The 20,229-nt window shown below is 45.1% G+C and overlaps 1 protein-coding gene across 2 annotated transcripts; it reads right to left on the bottom strand.

Annotated features, from left to right (window-relative positions):
* Positions 1 to 1,148: 1,148 nt before the first annotated feature.
* slc7a2 (solute carrier family 7 member 2) lies at positions 1,149 to 13,025 on the bottom strand. Of its 2 annotated transcripts, none has more exons than XM_084469842.1 (12): positions 12,738 to 13,025; positions 10,987 to 11,370; positions 10,491 to 10,646; positions 9,785 to 9,950; positions 9,234 to 9,370; positions 8,600 to 8,822; positions 6,823 to 6,959; positions 5,431 to 5,533; positions 3,851 to 4,062; positions 2,863 to 3,029; positions 2,353 to 2,461; positions 1,149 to 1,878 (listed from the first exon to the last, which is right to left on the bottom strand). In XM_084469842.1, exons 2-12 carry the CDS (start codon positions 11,354 to 11,356, stop codon positions 1,667 to 1,669), a joined length of 1,992 nt encoding a protein of 663 aa, XP_084325968.1. In that variant the 5' UTR covers positions 11,357 to 11,370; positions 12,738 to 13,025; the 3' UTR covers positions 1,149 to 1,666. The 2 variants fall into 2 exon arrangements, with proteins under 2 accessions (XP_084325968.1, XP_084325967.1); XM_084469841.1 differs by having other exon boundaries at positions 10,987 to 11,367.
* Between the last annotated feature and the right edge of the window lie 7,204 nt (positions 13,026 to 20,229).

The raw sequence follows: 20,229 nt of genomic DNA, 5'->3' as shown, positions 1-20,229 counted from the left end.
AGGCAAGTATACTCACACATGCACGCTCTGGCGCCCTCTGCTGGATAAATACGGCGTCGGCAAAATGTCCGTTACTAATGTCTTTGAAACGACTGTTTAGCCTACAGCGGTCAGTTATATCTTCAAATGCAATCATTACGACAAACAATTGTAGTGGTTTATTAAATCAAGACTAGTCTTACTTAAATAAAACAAAAAAAATTGTTTTATTGTATTGTTAACAAATGATAACACATAATTCCATCGTGGACACTCAATCAAACAAAAACTTCAGGTCAAACTGATAATGGTTGTTCAAAATATTATTTCCTCAATGTGGTCTTTCTAACAAATAAAAGATGCAACAAACAAGGAAATCTAACTCATTTGAATCATGGAAAACCAGATAAATATTCCAACATTATGTTAACTAAAGTTTAATAATATATATCCTCAAGACCACAATATATGCCCACAACCAACTCTCCATTCTCAGCATCAATTCATGAGAAATTAATGGTTAAGTCAAATGAATAGGAATTTATCATTTTCCAACAGTTTAAGAACCGAACAATTCAATCCAATCCTCAAAACAACAGGTCCTAATGTGAATATGCACACTACATCTGATTGGTCTCTCTTCAAAGAACGATGAACACCAGACAGCCAATAACTGTACAGTGACACAGCTAATACAAATAACAGATACAAACAGACTAAAAAATACACAAGTCTGTAATACTCTGACAGAGATTAAAAACAGAAGAGAACATCTTTGTTAAGTATAGGAATGTAACATAAAATAATAATCAAAAAAATATCTAAACATTTTAAACGGCTGACTCAACGTAAAACGTACCGATGACCAACAACCAATCAGCTGTCCCATGGGGACGGATGACCTGCTTAGCCTTTAAGGTCAAAGGTTAGCAGCAGGGGTCATTTTAATACAGTTGTTCACTCAATTTGTATTTACAGGTCAAATATGGGTTGAACAAGTTTCTGTAGCCAAATCTAATAGAACGATAGAACGTGAGAGAGCTGTCTCACAATTTGGCACAGGTTGAAGGAAACATGTACTTAATACCTACAATTTCCACCAGAGAGCATGAAGCGTAATAACAGCACAGCTTAACACACAATCTCGTCAATTCACTTATTTGCGTACCTAGAAACAAAAAAAAAAAGATAAAAAGACAAAAATAAACAGATCACTCTGGCTGTCATTTATCTGTACAGTACAAAACACAATAAAGTCTACAGACACAAACAAACCCTCCATGGAGATGCACAATGAACGCCTTTCGCCCCTCCACAAAAAAACTGCTTCAACGTTAAACTCAAAACGGCCGTCGTTCTCTCCAGTGTGTTACCTGTCTTCTCCCCCACCCGGCGCACCCGCCGTGCCTCTGGCTGTCCGTCACTCCCTCCCAAACACGTCACCCCCCCGCTGTCCAGACGTGCCCCGACCTCGGTGTACCCCTCCCCCTGCCACACCCCCTCCGCCGATAAAAACAAAACACTGACATGATACCTAAAGTTATGGGGCAGAGCTGCAAGCAGACGAGGGCTCATGTCAAGGCGTAGCTGCGTGGGTGGGTGGGTGGGTGTCACCCACCTGCTGGACATCTCACAAAATGTTGTTGTGCATGTTCTGTTTGTCTGTATTGTCGTCGTCGTCGTCTGTCTAAAACTTGCTGGTCTTTTCCTGGCCGATGCATCGCTCCTGGTCCCCCGCACCCGTCTTCTTCCCGCTGTGATTCTGCTGATTGGCCGTCTGGACCTTGGTGGTGATGGCGGCGGAGGTGGAGCTGGCCATGCCGCTGCTCTTGGGACGGGCCCGTTGCCGCTTGCGCTCCTCGCTGTGCCACATGCCGTACCCGAAGTAGATGACGAAGCCTGGGAGAGCGTGGCCATCGTGGAGGGAGGAGGGATTAATTTAGCTTTTATCCCCAGTGACTGAAAGGGATTTTTTTCCTTCTATACATTCATGAGCCTGTAGGGGTTAGGGACCTCCTTTTTTATTTTTAGATTTTATTTAACCTTTATTTAACCAGGGAGAAATCACATTGAGATAGATATCTCTTTAACAAGTGAGCCCTTGCCAAGGTAGCAGCACACAATCAACATAGGACAGACAAAGGGAATCAAGAGAGAAATAGGACAAAGTCAGAAAATAAAAACAGGAGCAGACAATCTGAAATGTTCGGTCGAGAGGATGCTCTCGCTCAACGACGCCCAACAGGTAGACTGCGGACTTTGGGCGTTTGATCGCCGAACCGGCCCACGCCACTAGAATGCCCTGCCCTCTGTAGGGCGATGGCGGGATGGCTGAAGAGAGATAGAGAGGGTACGTGATGGAGAGGTACTCACCCACAGCCATCCAGGCTGAGAAGCGGATCCAGGTGTCTCCGCTCAGCTGAACCATGAGGTAAATGTTGACGAATATACTCAGGATGGGCAGGAACGGCAGCAGGGGGACCTGGGTAAAATCAGTCAGTATGTAATGCAATGCCTTCCACCTTATGGTACATAGTATGTACTCAGTATCTTGTGTTATGCAGTATATTACATAGTATGTACACCCTATCTTATCTTATGCAGTATATTACATAGTATGTAATCAGTATCTTGTGTTATGCGGTATATGACATAGTATTCAACCGTGTTTATCACAAAGCAGAATATTTACACAGTAGATTACACAGTATGCACATGTCATGTTGACCACAGCGAAAATAAATCCAACAAAGCGATAGATAGTTTACCACACAATTCAAAGGCAGAACAACTTGAAATCCCTCCCCTTTCCTACAGTCATCAATGGCATTACAAAGGAGCCGTGGTTAGACCAGCCAATCACAAAGCCTGTAGTGGACCCACCATGAAAGAGACCTTCTTATTGGTCTGCGGCTGTCTGCAGATGAGGAAGACGCAGCCACCGAAGAGGACGAGACAGACGCACAGCGTGGCCAGGATCCAGATCTCCAGTGCCAGGACGGAGTACCCGTGGTATGTGGTCAGGTAGCTGACTATACAAACAATGATCACTGCACACACACACACACACACACACACACACACACAAAACACAGATGTTAAGATAAGATAATAAGATAATACTTTATTGTCTGTTTGCATGGGAATTTTTCTTTCAGTATGTTACCGGGTGTCAAGATATTGTTGTGGGTTGGTGGGTTCAAATCCCAGCTAAAAGGTTCTGTGTTTGATCCCCAACGTCCGCAGCCTTACACGTAGTTGTCCTTGAGCAAGAGGCCTCACCCCCCACCCCCCCCCCCCCCCCGCTCCGTTATGACACTGTACGTGGCGACAGTGTGCGCGTGTGATTCCCCAGAACATCATAACATCTTATTTTATTGTATTGCACCTTACTAATTATGTTGTCCTGTTGAGCTGTTTTTCTTGTCTTGTATTTGTGATGCTTTCACTGATTCTCTGCAAAGCACTTTGGTCAACAGTGGTTGTTTTAAAGGGCTTAACAAATAAAGTTGAATTGGATTGGATTGGATAACAAGCCGTGGCAAAAAGCGATCGTCTTTTTCCGATGAGGTAGTGAGCAAGAACTCTGAAATGTTTTAGGGGCACTGGATTGCTGTTTAGGATGATTACTGCAATTTTTGTTTCATCAAAAATATTTATTATGATATTTAGAAAAGTAGCAGCATCTTTAGGAGTTAAAACGCCAGAGGGGCATTTGAACATATGAGGGCAAAACGCAAAAAGCACACGGCTGAACTAGTTATCAGTAATGTGTCTCTTGAAAATCAGAAAATCGTTTTCATTTTTTTTTCTACATTGATTTTCTCGATAGAAGCCGTGGGGGTGGGGTGGGTGGGGGCGCTGCACCTACCCAGGAACCCGACAGCCATGTTGACCACGGAGGAGGAGTGCTCGGAGGGCGTGGAGGGGGGGTGCAGGAGGGCCTGCAGGGTGGAGCCCCCGCCCTTCATCATGTTGAGGTGGGCCTCCGACTCTGTCAGGTCCGACTCGCCCTCCTCCGAGGAGAGGCACGCCCGCTCCCCGTTACACGGCTTCTTCTCCAGCACCCAGTCCGGTTGGTACCTGGGAGGTCAAAGGTCACGGGTCATAAGGTCATAAGGTCAAAAACTTTTTTTTTTTCTTTTTTCTTTCCAAAGACGATGACTGAATTCCAAATCTTGTTCCTACGTTTTTAGTCCTATTGCTCGCTCACTGCTAGCCTGGCTATTTCCAGACCAAGCTCAGTCATAGATCGCACGTTGGTCTGGGGAGGCTGCTGTCATTTTCTTCAGCACAAGAGGCGTGGATCAACGGGGCCTAGTTCAACTGACTCTGGACGCAATTGGCTTCTTGCCGTCGCATCGCTGTCGTCATTGTGTTAAACCAGCCAATAGCACACCATGGGGGAAAAGCCAGCTTGGTGATTGGCTCTGGCAAAAACGTATCGAAACTAGAAAGAAATGTATTGCTCTTCTCCAGACCCTTCTGCAGGGTGAACTCAAATCACCGGCAGAACGGACGGGGCTACCCGGGGCTATCTGGCTCTCTGGTGGACGATGGCCAATCACTACCTCTTCCCTTAGTTTGTTTGTTGATTTAAACCTCAAAAGCATGAGCTGTGTGTACAGAAACACTGATCCTCTCCCAACAGCTCGTTCTGTGGACGCGTGACGCTGCTCCTCCTGATTAATGATTAATCGGTAACGGAGTAGAACATCTGGAGGTCGAGGAAGCAAAGAAGCTTGGAACCCGGCCTACGACTGGACCAGAGGTCAGAGCGCACAAGCACTGCCTCTGGAGAAGTTGTGTGTGAACATCCATTCTAGTAGGTCAATAAAGAGCCGACCAATAAAAGCCCTGTGTTAATATCCAGATGTTTTGACGTACATTCCTGCTATCGCTGGCTGATGACCGCTCCAAAAACACTTTTCCCATGGTCTCGTTTGGGGGGGGAAATGTGTTGTTGTATGTTATGGTTTTCTTGCGCAACTCAGATCACTTCAGGATACAAGCGAGGCCCAGATGGGTATTTATAAAGCGGGAGAAGGTTTGTGGGGAACAGGAGGGCAGTGTATGGAGCTATACCAGAGCTACGGCGCCTTGTGAGCGGCGTGGGGATCAGGGAGTTGTGCAAGGCGTGGAAATGGAGTAAACAGACGCGTGTGTTCAGGCAGCAGCTTGAGCTGCTGTACAATGGGACTATTCACAGCTGATTACATCACCGCGGCGCAGCGCAACAGCATGGACCCACACCCACACACACACACGCACACACACACACACGTGCACACACACTCTCACACACACACACACACACACACACACACACCTCCACGCCCAGCGCTATAAGCAGGTCTCTCGGTTAATGGCTCAATTTGTTGTGGGGCTATTTTCTAAACTGTGTTCTTTCCCTTCATAAACAAGGTGGCTCCTATTGGGGGGGGGTCCTACCTGAGGATGAGCACGCAGGCAGCCACCAGGGAGTACGCCAGCAGGGTCCCGATGGACATCATGTCCACCAAGGCCTTCAGGTCAAACAGGAAGGCCATGATGGCTGAGGCGAAGAGACAAAGAGCCGTTCAGACCGGACAGTGACACTCATGCATAAAGGTGTGTCTATAAAATGCATACTTGTACATTTAGGGAACAGTCGTTATTTATGGTCTGTATTTATAACAATTATTTGTGGTGTGAAGCGGCTTAACTTAGGCTCTCAAATAAAGATGTGAATGCATGCAGACATACAGAACAAGCCAAATAGAAACATCAACAGGATAGCATCGAGGGTTTGAACAAGAGACATAGGAAACCAATTATAACACGACTGTACGACTATATAACTGTAATTGAATGTCATAAAATGTAATATAATGCAATCTTTTACTCTGCAACATGTTAGACAAATGTCAAATGATCCTTGCGAGTTACACTGGATATCGTCTCAGGATTCTCTCTGAGATCCTCATCACCTGACCCCAGTGCGGAGATAATCTCTCAGCATGGTTCAAACTCCCAGGGCTCCTGCAATCATACGCCAGCGTTTCAGCTGTGATTAAATAATACACCAGGCTGTCTGTCTGTCTGTCTGTCTGTCTGTCTTTCCTCTGGGGCCCTCTTTTCAACCCAAGTGGAAGGAAGGCGGGCGGGATTATCAAAGGCACCTGCTCTCCTTAATATTATATGCTCCGTTAATCTATGGCGAGGATCCGCACCTCGGGTCGTTTGAGTAGTAAATCCGCCGCCTGACGCTAACACCTTTCAGCATCAGAGACAGTGAGTTCAGCAGCTAGCCGCTACGATTAGCGCTCTCTTCCTCCAGGTCTCTGCCCTCACCTTGTTATTTAACGCTAAAAGTGTAGCACAAAGTCATGTGTTTGAAATGCATTTAACAACATATATGATCCTCCTTGAACATTTCCATTTGGTGCATGTTCAATGTCATTTAAAAGGGTGGAATATTGGATTGGCATTGTTGTTTAGCTCTATGAAAACGACTTTTATCAAAGTAGTGATGCTGGGATCTTAAAACAGAATGGATTAAGAATAAAGAGATCTGGAAAAGGGCGGATCTGTCAGAACATAGATGATGATGAAGGCTGAGGGATTTCTCATGCTGCAAAAAAAAACACTCACATCACCATGTTTAACATGCATTTAACCCCACCGACACTGACAACACCACCACCACCACCACAGCCCATCAAGGGGACATGCGCAGGAAGGGAATGGCTCATCAAAAGCCTGGCGATTGATGCTCCAGCCCCTTTGATGGCCCGGGCAGGCAAAACACCAATGGAAACATGAAGCCTCCTTGTCTCTCTCTCTCTCTCTCTCCGTGCTTACCCGCAATGGTGCCTGCCGCCATGGTGGCTGCCACAGGCGACTGCCGTTTACTCACATTGGACATAAATTTGAACAGAATGCCATCTCTCGCCATGGCAAAGAGAATGCGGGGCAGAGGGAACATGGCGCCCAGCAGACTGGGAAAGAGACGGTTCACTGTTAGGTCGAGGACATTCTGGGGGGAAGAAATCATTACAGCAGACACCTGCACAACCGTGAAAGAATCGACACCCAGAAGTGCAGAAGCACTTCTCCCTTTTTTTTTGGACTGACTGCTGGGGTGAAGGTCACCTGATTGAAAGGCAGTCCTTTCAATGTCATCGTGACTGACGTGATATTTCAGCAGTTTTTATTTTTAGGGAGTACAATCTAGGGAGGTCTGCATCTTGAAACCTGGGGTCTTTCACAGTTGATTGGGGGACAACGATTTGCAGGAGTGATCTCATTGGACGATCCCTGGGCTCTCACCTGCTACCACACCGGACGCCATGGTGGCAATAAGCGGGGTCTTCGTCTTAGGATTGATTCGTGCTAAGGCTTTGAAAAGCACCCCGTCCGCGGCCATAGCATAGATTACACGCGGCATAGGAAATATGGAGCCCAGCAGACTGCAGCACAGGGCAGGAGACATGCAAGAGCATCACATTAGTCAAGAGCCACAGGAGACACAGTCACACACGCACGCACACACACACACGCACACACACACAGACACAAACACAAACACGTACGCACGCACAGTCAAATTCACGCATACAAACACGCAAGCACCAAGTCACAGCTACACACATACACACACACACACAAGCTCAAACACACACATACACACACTCACACGTACAAACATAAACACACAGTCAGACCAGACACGTACACACACACAGTCACACGCACAGCGTATAAAAGCATAAGAGTAAATCAAAGTCTTAGTGCGTCTTTCTTTTCTGTTGATAGTACTATTAAAGTATTGTTTCCAAAGTTTTGTTACCCTACATTAATTACATTACTGTGAATATCTTTTGACACAGCATTTTCTCTATTACTGTCATAATGGTCTCTAAAAACATTGTTACACAGGCCTTGATTACACAAGTTACTCTTTAAATCACGTTTTGAAATAGTGTGTTGAGATCGAGATACAAAGAGAGAAGTTTCTCCATCTGAACACGTGGGAACAGTTTTTACGAGAGATGTGTATGGCCCACGCAGGCCATATGACCTGTGGCGACTCAGGCTCCATATCAAGCAGGGATCTCTCTCTCGCAAAACCTCCCTTATGTGTGAACAGGCTCAGGCAGGTGTGAGCACGGTGTGTCTGTCCTATTCACACATGAGTTTTGGTATCTAGATACAGTGGAAATTCAATAACGGTAGTAGAATCGTGATGATTATCATTGTGTAAACAGGCCCACGGACTATCCACAGAGAAGAAAGACGGAAACACAGAGTACTGAATTGAACACACTGCTCAATGTCATTTGACAGTGGCACAAAGTACAAAACCAAGACAGATGCAGCCCCCACCACTTAGGGAAAGCAGAATCAATCCGGTACAAGACAAATCATTATTGTCACATGTCAAATCCCCATTACGGGACGCTCAAATTGCAGTCAAACAAACAGTACAACTGCAGCTTGATATAGCTACACAAAATACTGGAACCCGGTAGCTCTAATACCTAAACATCAACGTTTATCCTACACCGAACACATCATCTTTTTAATTGAATTGAAACTTTTTATCCTTGGAGAATGGAAAATGTGGACGGTCCCTTACCTGGTGGACAAGGCACACAGGGACCCTACGGCCACCAGGTACTTGGCGGGGCCCCAGCCCACGTACTCAAAGGCCATGGGCAGCGGGCTCTTCTCGTCCAGCAGGTAGTAGGGCATCATGAGGGTCAGGGCGGCCGACACCCCGAAGTACGCCAGGAAGCACACGGTGAGAGACACCACGATGCCGATGGGGATGGCCTTCTGGGGGTTCCTCACCTCCTCGCCTGTGCACGCGCACACACACACACACACGCACGCACACACACACACACACACACACAGTTTGTTTGAATACACACACACACAGTTTGTATGAATACACACACACACACACACACAGTTTGTTTGAACACACACACACACAAAGTGTGAAGTGTGCATATATACAGAGATACTGATACAGATATGCACACACCTGCACACACACAAAAACACACAGATACTCATACAGATAAAGAAACACACAGATACTCATACAGATAAAGAAACACACAGATACTCACACAAAACAGATAAGACTCCCTCCCTCCCCCTTCCCCCTTCGACTTAGATCTCCCAGAAACAGAATCTAATAAACACACAGAACAAAACACAACCCCAAACGCTGCGGGTTACGCTGACTCCTCTCTGTTTACCTGTTGTCGCAATACAGTCAAACCCCACAAAGGCGTAGAAGCAGGTGGCGGCGCCGGCCAGCGTCCCGCTGAACCCGTAGGGCATGAAGCCCCCCACACCGTACGCACTGCTCACGTTGGCTGACGCAGACAGATTCCTGAAGCACACACACACACACACACGCAGACACACACACACACACACATAGTTACACGCACAGACACACATAGACACGCACATAGTTACACGCACACATAGACACAGACACACACACAGACACACATACACACACACAGACACACACACAGTTACACACACACACACATAGACACACACACACAATGCCACTGTTTATTCACCGCTGAGTAAAGTAAACACAAACACGAGAGAGGCTCCCATCAGGGTTAAACTAATTTGGAATAAAAACAATTCTGATATAGTCTGTACTGTCATACTAATAAAGTTATATTTACCAGTACTTACATCGTTCTAATTTACGTTGTACACTGCAGCCCTCTCTACGAGATGACGTTCATCATCACAAGAAACACTTGTCCCGTTCTCTGTTTACCGTTTCACGATGGTGACGTTGACCAGACACTCCTCTGAGATCTGCCAGTTCCTGGAGTCTCCTTTGACGAAGCCGGAGATGATGACGAAGAGGAGCACGAGGACGTTGACGGCCGTGAAGACCTTGTTCACCCAGGCTGACTCCTTCACCCCGAACGACAGCAGCCCTGGGAGACGGAGGAGGAGGAGGAGGAGGAGGAGGAGGAGGAGGAGGAGCACGTAGAGACCTTGTTCAGATAGTGTCTTGTGAACATGAAGGGGATTAGACTTTGATGTGCTATACGTCTGGTGACCCGCCCTTTAATGCTCTGTGGCTTATCTCTTACAAATATTTTACCAACATCGTTCAAATCGACCATATTTCCATGTATATTTTCTTCTATTTTCGCCATCTGTTAGATGTCTATTTTCAACCACTTTTAGACATCTATTTAAAACGTTTTTTTTATATATATAAGTGGCTTTTTCTTTGGGGCTTTTTTTGGTTGAATAGGCACATATTCAATGGGATAAGTGAATCGGGTCAAATCCCTTAACTCGTTGAAAAAAGGAAAATGCCTACCCCTCTACAAACACCCTCTGTTCCACAATCAAAATAACATTCGGAAGAGGTTGATCCCTTCACAGAAAAGAAGACACATCAGTCTCAGTACCGTCAATGGAACCAATCCAACGTCAATCCCCCCCGGGGCGAGGGTCTGCCTTACCCGAGAGCAGCAGGATGAGACAGACGGCGAAGAAGTCCGGGTACTGCGCCAGCCCCGGGGAGTTCATGCTGAAGTAGGTCTTACAGAACCTCTCGATGTGTCCGCCGATCAGCTCGTCGAACGTCCCGCTCCACGCCCGCGCCACCGAGGACGTCCCTGAGAAAGACCGACCCGCCCATCAGCTCACCAACTACTACCAGTAGGGCGGCATTAGCTCAGGAGCTAGAGCTAGTTTGATCCCCGGCTCCTCGAGGTGTCGAGGTGTCCCTGAGCAGGACGCCCTCACCCTGACCTCTCCCGACGAGCCGGCTGTCGCCCTGCGTGGCTGACGCCACCGTCGGTGTGTGAATGTGTGCATGATGAATGGGTGAATGTGAGGAAATATTGTACAGCGCTTTGGGTGGCCACTGGTTACAAAGAAGCTCTGCATGAATGCAGTCCATTAACCAGCATCACGTCGATTCAGCCCAAACGGGAATCAAGCCCACAAACTCACCGATGACGTAGGACAGGATGAGGTTCCAGCCGGTGATGAAGGCCCAGATCTCGCCCACCGTCACGTAGCTGTAGAGGTAGGCCGAGCCCGTCTTGGGGACGCGAGCTCCGAACTCGGCGTAGCAGAGCCCCGCCATGACGGAGGCCAGGGCGGCGATGAGGAAGGATATGACGATGCTGGGGCCAGAGTTGCCCTTGGCCACCTCCCCGGCCAGCACGTAGACGCCGGCCCCCAGGGTGCTGCCCACGCCCAAGGCGATGAGGTCCACGGTGCCCAGGCAGCGGCACAGCTTGGAGTCCTCCAGGCTGCTCATGTCCACCATCTTCCTCCGCACCAGGGAGCGCCCGAACGATAACATCCGACCCAGCATGGTGACGCCGACTGCTGGGTGGTGCGCAACACCGCAAAAACACGGACAAAAGCCTTTTGATCAGGGACTGAACCGTTTGGTCTAGGATTGTATAGGATTGGATTATATATATTGCTCTGGGTCATATATGGTTATAGAGTCCAATTTAAAAGTGATGATCCCCACTCAACTGGCAGAGCATGGGATTAGGGCTGGGCGATTAATGTAATTTTGATCGCAATTTCGATTTTAGAGTCAAACGATCACAAAACTAATGTAATTGAGTTTCAACTTTTTCTTTTTTTTTTCTTTTTATTCATTAAATGTTTTATAGAAAGTGCAGAACAGCTTGATACATATCTCTACATTATTTTCGTTAGTTTTTCAAACTCAAAAATAATCGTTTGAATAATCCTGATTTCAACATTGACCAAAATAATCGTGATTATGATTTCTTCCACAATCGAGCAGCCCTACATGGCGTTAACACTGCCAGGGTTAGAGGTTTGAGTCCCGCTGGGGCCACCCATGCTATTAAATGTACGCACTGAAAGATGCTCTGGGCGGGTGTTGACAGTTGGGATTTCTTTCAGCCAATAAAGTGTAAGCCAAGCTCAACTACCACAAAGTCCCATTGGAGATGGTGATGGTCTGATTATAAGCCATTGTCTGTGGTTAACGATGCATATCTAAGTGCTCAAAGGACTGCCTCGGAGAGGGGGCCGTGGGGCTGGCATTCCAATTCATCACACTAATCGTATTGTTGATGGGAGTATTTTTTACAGTACAGGAAGAAGAGGAGGACACAGTTTAGTAGTCGGTTATGTAATGCATGCAACTGTCCTTTTGATTAACTAAACGAGCTTGGAGTGCCGCTGAATTTCAGAATAATGAATGAAGAGTGAAATATCCTTGCATAGAGAATGATGTGATGCTACTTTTTGCTTTCAACCAGTAAGCTTAGCGATAAATCAAATGTGACTACCATTAAGATGGGCATTGATATCCAACAAAGTGTGATTCATTTTAAATAAAGCAAATTAACATAACAATGATGGGTGAATTATGTTACAGTGGAACATCAGTCCAAAGTTTGAGGGATAGAAAAATAAGTATAATTTTCTTAAAGTTTCAATGTTTTCTTGATTTTGTAAACACAACTACACAAAAATATTTAAATGCATTAAAAAAAAGATGAACTATTAACAATATTATTATCATTTGTGAATCCGCAATTAGCTTAATATACATACATATATACATATTAGAAAATATACAAATTTAACACTACAGTGTAAAGTAAAGTAGTTAAAATAAGTGAAGTAGTTAAAATAACTCCAATAAAAAAGTACCAACTTGAAAAGTTGTTTTTGAAAAGTTGTTTTCGTCCAACACTACTTACCAATCTGTAAGCTGACGCAGTATAAATTCAATGAGTCCAAACTGCGATGAATAAAACTAAACCAAACAAGAAGACGACTAGATATCCGTCCTCCACAGGACTTTCACAAAGGCTAGTCGAAGCTGTAGCGGGGGGGGACAACCAAAGAAAGTCTAGGTGTGTGCAGGGGTCCAATAAGCTGCAGAACTCCACCAAGACACTGCCCTCACACTGCAGAGTCCCCAATTCAATCTTAAGGCATCTAAACTGCCCCTATGTACACTTTCACTCCTCCCCCCTATCCCCAGCTGGTCTTAATAGACCATGGACCAAGCCAGCGGTCCTACCCACCTACCCCCCCAATCAGACACTGCAGTGACGTTCACAGGACAGTTCAGGGGGAGGAGAGGCCCGCGGTTGCAGAAGGGGGGGGGGGGGAAGGGGGAGACAGCCCACCATGGGGTGGGAGGTCTGAAGCAGGGCCGCAGGGAGCAATGAGTTCTGGTGCGCCAATGTGTTCCGAAGGAGCCAATATTAGTCAGAGAGCGGACCGAGAGATATGACATTTATTTTGCGGCATTAATTTCTATTTCTGATATCCCCGCCGGCCAAACAGCTCCCCAGCTGCTGGCTTTACTTACTGACGGCTGATAAATTGTTAGGCAACTGACGTGGACAAACATTGAGACAGACATTGGTGTTTGCCCAGCGCAGCCTGGAGGACTGCCGCTAAAAGCATGCGTGCTGATTGGTCAGTGAAGGGTGGACGCGTCCCCTCGTCCCCTTAATGGAAGATAAGTATTGCTCAATGTACACTGAGCCCTTGGAGTCAAGGACATCACAGAAAATCAATAGTACACTACACACACCCCACACCCCCCCCCACCCCGACCGACCGACCGACCGACCGACCGACCGACCGACCGACCGACCGACCTGGCAACTCCACAGCAATGCTGGCACCGCTCCAGTTTAGGGGGTTATTCCATCTCTTTTCTTTTTTTTCTGCGGGGTTCAACTCATTCGTCGTTAATGATGAACAATGAACTGAAATACAAATAACCCGGAATGTGCGGCGGGGGGGGATGCTGCTGCCAAGGTCTGGCTCAGACCAGATGAAGACCGCAGTGGGAAGTTTGCAGCTGGCCCCTCGAACAACACTGAGCTGCAGCCACGCTACAGAGAGCCTGGAAACAGCTCGTCTTTGAGCCTGTCTTGTACTTTAAGTGCCCTCAGCCAATTCCCCCTGCAGGCCCTGAGTGACTGGGCCCGCTGGTCGGACCTGCATGCTGATTGGGACCAAAATGCCGTCCTTGGTGGTGGGGCAGACTGGAGACTCCAGCGGCCATGCTTGCTTTGTGTGTGGAATACACACACACTACAGATTCACACACAGACACACACACACACGCACACACACTACAGATTCACACACACACACACACACACACACACACACACACACACAATGACACACACATGCGCACATAGACGTGCACGCATCACACGCACACACAATTATAAAAACACACACACACACACACACACATAGACGTGCGCGCACACACACACACACACACACACAAACACACACACACAGACACACACATAGACGTGCGTGCATACACACACACACACACACACACACACACATAGACGTGCGCGCATACACACGCATACACACACACACACACACACACACACATGCAAAAACACAAAATCATGGACACACTTATACAAAGGCAAACTCACAAACAGGCACACACACACACACAGGGTAACAGTGCAACAGGGAGGGGAAAGTCAGGGTATCCCGGGTCTGATATTCCCCCTGGTACAGCTCTACTCGTCTTTGGAAGTGGACTCATAGCATCCAGCGGTCACCATGGCGACGGCGGACGAGAGACAGAGGCTAACCATGCTCCGTTGTTGACTCGCGCTAATTGTGTGAAGCCAATTGAATGCATTTCTGCTTCATTGGCCGTCCTAGCCGGCTCTGGACATGGTAGGTATGGTCAACAGATTGAGTGCTGTTTGCCGCGGCCCTCTCGCACCACTGAGCGTTGGTGTCACCAGGAAAGGTTGAAGTGAACCATTACTGATAAGCCTGACAACAGCTCAAAGTGGAAGCATTTAGATGCATTAATAGGGCCCCAATGAGAGAGAAAAATAAATAAACTACAGCAACAACCATTTGGCCAGTAGTGTTACTGGCCCGCAATACAACTAGCAGGGCCTAATACAACTATGTGTCATTCAGCATAAGTCTCTTGAGCAGTTTTCTTTCTTCTGTCTTCTGAAGGCCTTAGAAATAATACTTTTTTTTTTATAAATTAACCTTCTTCTTCCCAACTATGCCGAACTTCCAGATTAATCTGAAATTGTGAATACAATTAGGATTTAAGCAATAAGATATATATTCAGATGCTGACAACAAATGGTAAGGTTATACAGTTATAAAAAGGTAAGAATCTAATAACTATTCTCAGCAGTTAATCTCTGCTCTCCTGATGTGTCGGTGAACCAGTGAGACCAGTGACAGAGGCTCTGCATAGTGAACCACTGACGGAGCCCCTCCATATTAAAGTACAGGAGGAGTCTGGCCACCCCAGCCTGAAGACATCAGCGCTTAGCTTGACTTAATGCTCTTTTTATTAACTTATAAGATGCAGCATTATCCACAGTGGCCTTCCTCATGTACCCCTGCTCATGGTGAAAGTTAATGTATTGCCTTGTAGCCTACAAAGCGGATCAATGTAAATTAATTAAAGGTGAACCAATGTGCTTAAAGACAATTATCCATACTGGACGTCAAAGTGCACAGAAAGCAGGCTGTGTCTGCCTCGATTCTGAATCATCTGTGATACGGAGATAGGAACATCCATAATAACCCTGTGGTGGTTGGATGAGTTAACAAGTTCCTCTGGATGAGTTCCTCTGGGCTGTACATGGGCCAACACACACTTGGCCAGCAGTAGTAAACTGTGAACAAGTGTCTGTGAAGGTTTCAAATCAACACTGACAGACCGGCCACTGTAGAAATGCACTAATTACATTCCCCACTGACAGCTTTTCTTCCGTACTCCTGAATGTGTTTCTTTGGTAGAATATCTCCGTGATGAAACAACTTAACACCGTCCCTTGCATTTTTTTGGTTTCCGGTCCAGGCTAAGGTAGCGGTCTGAGTCCTCTTTGAAGGTTAACTGACCTAAATGACCCAGAAATATCTAAGTGGCAGCCATGTTTAGAGCATCAACACCACAGCATTTGTCTGTGATAAGAGTCATTGAAACTTATTAACTTGATTAAAATCGTTGACAGCATACTCCAACAATTATTTTTCCTTTTTTTAATATTATGTGCAAAGATGCTTTTCTTTTTTCGTTCACATAAAACAGCATCATCTTAACAATATAATAATTTTTTTTGACAGAGCCCATCTAAGTCTTCCATATCATCAGTCACCACAACAGCTTGTCCCACTTTATATTCAGAGGATTTTTTTTTTTTGATCGTAACTTTGTCGTATATTCAGTGATTCAGTGCTGTTTTGGTGCTGTGGTCTGAGACAACCACGCCCCACTCACTTGAAATTACCAAAAGAAAATGGGGAATAATGAAAATGAATGTGGCATTAATAAATTATTGTGTTATTGTCTTCCCTTTTCAAAGTCCAAGTATACATTTTAACATCAGTACCTCTTTGGACCACACATTTGTAGTGCTTACACACCAGTTCTGAATAGTTTCTTCTTGTACACATAGAGTGGTCATGTGATGTTCATGAACAATTCGCTCAAAAAGACTGAATCTTTTGTGAATCTTTTGGCACATACGATTTCTTTGTGTGGATGTTCATTTCATTAATTTGTTCTTGGATTTGTTCATGCACATTACTTTTATGATCCAATACGTACGATTCGTATCTGCAAGTAGATCGTTCATTTCATTAATTTGTTCTTGAATTTGCACACGCGCATTACTTCTTTATGATCCGGTACGTACGATCCGTATCTGTGAGTGGATCTTTGATTTCGTTCTTCGTTTTGCTCATCACTTCATAGGGACCCTTTTCCTACGTGTTGTTTAAATGTATGTACTAAATTGAATCCTCAGACACATTGTTTCTTCATGTGCCAAAATAAACCTAATTATAGTGATTGATGAAAATTCGAATTTTGGCTGAATCGTGTATTGTTTGTCTAATTGACTGCTCAATAACTCATTCTAACATAGCCCCTACGTCTTCACTGTGTTACCGTAAATCACCAAGTAAATGCGCAAGTGCAGTACACTATCCCTACTTATAGTGTACTGCACACACGACACACGTTATTTCGAGGTTTCATCACCTGTCACCTTTCATCACCTGTTATATTCATAATATTGTAGTATTAATATTTGAGATAGAGTTTCCTTGCAGTGCTGGTTCTTCTGAGACTATACTTGCCAAGATTCTAACTAAATAGGGTAGCAATATTTGATTAAAAGATTAGGTCCCACAGGTGATTTTTTTGTTCTGCAAAAAAAGCACAAATAAAACAGAAAAAAGGTGTTTGTCCTTATATATATAAAATACAATATTTTCCAAATTAAATAGAAAAAATTGCATACTCATTCTCATTCGGCATGCATTTTAACAGATTTAATACAAAGAATCGACCGCCAGATTGATTTGCGCATGCGCAGTTGAACGATCCAACTTGAAAAGATTTGTTCATTTGAATGAGCGAGATCCGAAGATCCGAGTCCAAAAAAAGATCCGAACTTCGCATCACTACAGTGGTCAATACAAAACAATATACAGTTGTATGCAGGCCCGGCGATTGCCATAGACGACCTAGGCTATCGCCTAGGGCGCCAAAATGTGTTGGGGGCGCCCACTAGTGGTGCCCTTAATTCCCACTAATCCTAGGCCGTTTCTCAATTCGCGTTCTCGTCTGTACTCGTGTACTTGCGTTCTCGTGAAACGTCATCAGTGGTAGCCCAAGTACCAAGTACCAAGTACGCGAGTACTGTCGTAAAACCCGGAAGTGTTCTCGATGCGTTCTCGATGAGGCCGTTCCACCGAGGATGCATCAGAGGTGACTCGTGTGGACTTGGGACCGTTAAATATCCCAGGATGCATTTCGCATTCCCATGTTTTAAAATATTATTATGTAAGCTATAATAATAGGCTATATATAGGAACATTTTACATATATAACAAAAATGTAGGCCTATTCATTCAAAATATTGACATACTATTTTAAAATTAAAGAGGCTGGGGTTTTGTTTTATATAATTTGTTTATATTGTATACGTCGCTGATAGAGGAAACCCATCGCAACGGCAACGAAAATCCCGTACGTAGTCTGCGTACTTGGTATTGGCCGTTTCTCAATACCAAGTACGCGGACTACGTTCTCGCGGACTTGGAAGTACGTACTTGGCAAGTCCGGACTTTCAAGTACGGACTTCCGAGAACGCGAGTACGCACCTGCAACTGGAACAGCAGCGGACTCGATGATGCATTCTGGGATATTTAACGGTCCCAAGTCCACACGAGTCACCTCCGATGCATCCTCGGTAGAACGGCCTCATCGAGAACGCATCGAGAACACTTCCGGGTTTTACGACAGTACTCGTGTTCTCGCGTACTTGGAATTGGAACAGTGCTTGGGCTACCACTGATGACGTTTATCGAGAACGCAAGTACACGAGAACACACGAGAACGCGAATTGAGAAACGGCCATTGAGAAACAGCCCTAGAATTAGAAGAAGAAGCGAAATGAAACGTGTCTATTAAACATGAACTCCCTAGGGCGCCCCCCTCCGGGCGCTCGGAGGGGGTCTCGCCTAGGGCGCAATTCAGTGTAGAACCGGAACCTGGTTGTATGGATTGGAGATGAGTGACACCCTAAGGCATTGACATCTTTAACATTCCGCCCATGCCAAGACAGACTGAAGAAACAACGATAGCCTACCTACAGAGCTGGTTCTGAGGCTACTTACCCAGACTATAACTAGATATCCACAGCCTTGTGGTTAATAAGCAAATGGTTTCTATACATTTGTTCCAATTAGTAGGCTATTTATGTTTAGTGAATCTTTGTGTATCCATATTTGACAATTATATATATTTTATTAAAATTCAAATTACCATAGTCTGTTTAAAATATTAGATCCCAGAGGTGATTTATTTTATGCTCTGCACAAAGAAAAAGCATAAACCTGCGACTCTGTGTCTCAGTTATAAAACAGAAAACAAGTCGTTAGTCTCATCACTCCTGAAATGTATATATATATATATATATATATATATATATATATATATATGACACATTTGCATGATGAGATTATACAATCTTGCAACATATTCCAAATGAAAAATCGTATTAATCAGTCATTTGGCATGCATTCTAACGGATTTATTACAAATAATCGAGTGTGATGGTGCGTTAGGGCCAGTGGTCATCGGAGTGTGGCGGGGTTGCCAAGCGTCAGTAAGTCAATCACTTCTGCTTAGTTTAACTCAACAGTTTTATTGCTTCAACTTTACTCTAGTAGCCTGCAACAGATGGCTGCTGAGCTCGCAACAAGCTGGAGTCGAATGCACAAAGGTAGAAATACAACATACATCCGAAAATGTGTTTCATGCTTTGACAAAAAAAAAAAGCCTGAAAGTAGCTTCATCATCATAAAAACACCCTGGCCCTATGAATTACCTTACATCTCGCAAACATCTGGCAGTCGAGTCTGTAATGATCGTTCATCATTCGATCACCTACACATTTTGGCATTCGTAACAGTGTGCGTAATGGTGTGCGTTTTGATGAAGAAAGACAAATATACGTCTCTCCATATCTTCCGTTCTAATCACAAAATCCTGCACCATTGAATATTGCCATTGATAGACTATCCATCTGTACTTTTGCAGTGCATTGCAGTTCATTAGCCTATGTTTAATCTGCATTCCAAAGTGTTCCATGATGTACCCAACTTGTATATCCAGGCCTGCTCTGTGGTTTTGTATGGGGACTGGGGGAAAAGTTCAAGTCAAATACTGATATCCTTTAAATAAGTATTCCGTTTTTCGATACAGCGCACTCGTATAGAAACATACTCAAATTGAATTAGAAACTTACTTTTCGCGTTCCCAGACTTGACAGCTACAGAGGGTCACGATCGGACTGACGTTTATATTTGCAAGGACACACCCCCACAACGTGCTACTTGTCCATCCAGTGGTTGGATGTGAAGCAACCCAAAGACGTCCAAGGATGACTCCGCTTGAGTCTATTTTCAGGACAAAATAAGCAATCACGATTTAGTGTATGTGCATATTTATTTCCGTTTGTAATATATTTCACCGTCTAACTAAACAGACGTCGCGTCCCATGGTCCATATTTCGTGTATTCATACGACACCTCTTACAGGGCAGGCTCTAGGACCATGTGGACCGATCTGGTTTTATGATGATAGGCTGACAAATATTATGGTCGTTTTACCTCAGGTTCGCTGAAGAACAA

Source organism: Micromesistius poutassou, assembly GCF_964030765.1.
Source record: "Micromesistius poutassou genome assembly, chromosome: 6".
NCBI lineage: Eukaryota > Metazoa > Chordata > Actinopteri > Gadiformes > Gadidae > Micromesistius > Micromesistius poutassou.
The sequence above is the reverse complement of the archived record's forward strand: the minus strand, read 5'-3'. Positions and strand labels throughout refer to the sequence as shown.

What these genes read in the sequence shown, in the direction of transcription:
- slc7a2 (XM_084469842.1), bottom strand. Translation starts at nt 11,356, where the DNA reads ATGCTGGGTCGGATGTTATCGTTCGGGCGCTCCCTGGTGCGGAGGAAG. An exon ending in TCTCATCCTGCTGCTCTCGG is followed by an intron (nt 9,951 to 10,490) that starts GTAAGGCAGACC and finishes TCCGTCTCCCAG; the next exon opens with GGCTGCTGTCGTTCGGGGTG. An exon ending in ATAAGAAGGTCTCTTTCATG is followed by an intron (nt 2,462 to 2,862) that starts GTGGGTCCACTA and finishes GATTTTACCCAG; the next exon opens with GTCCCCCTGCTGCCGTTCCT.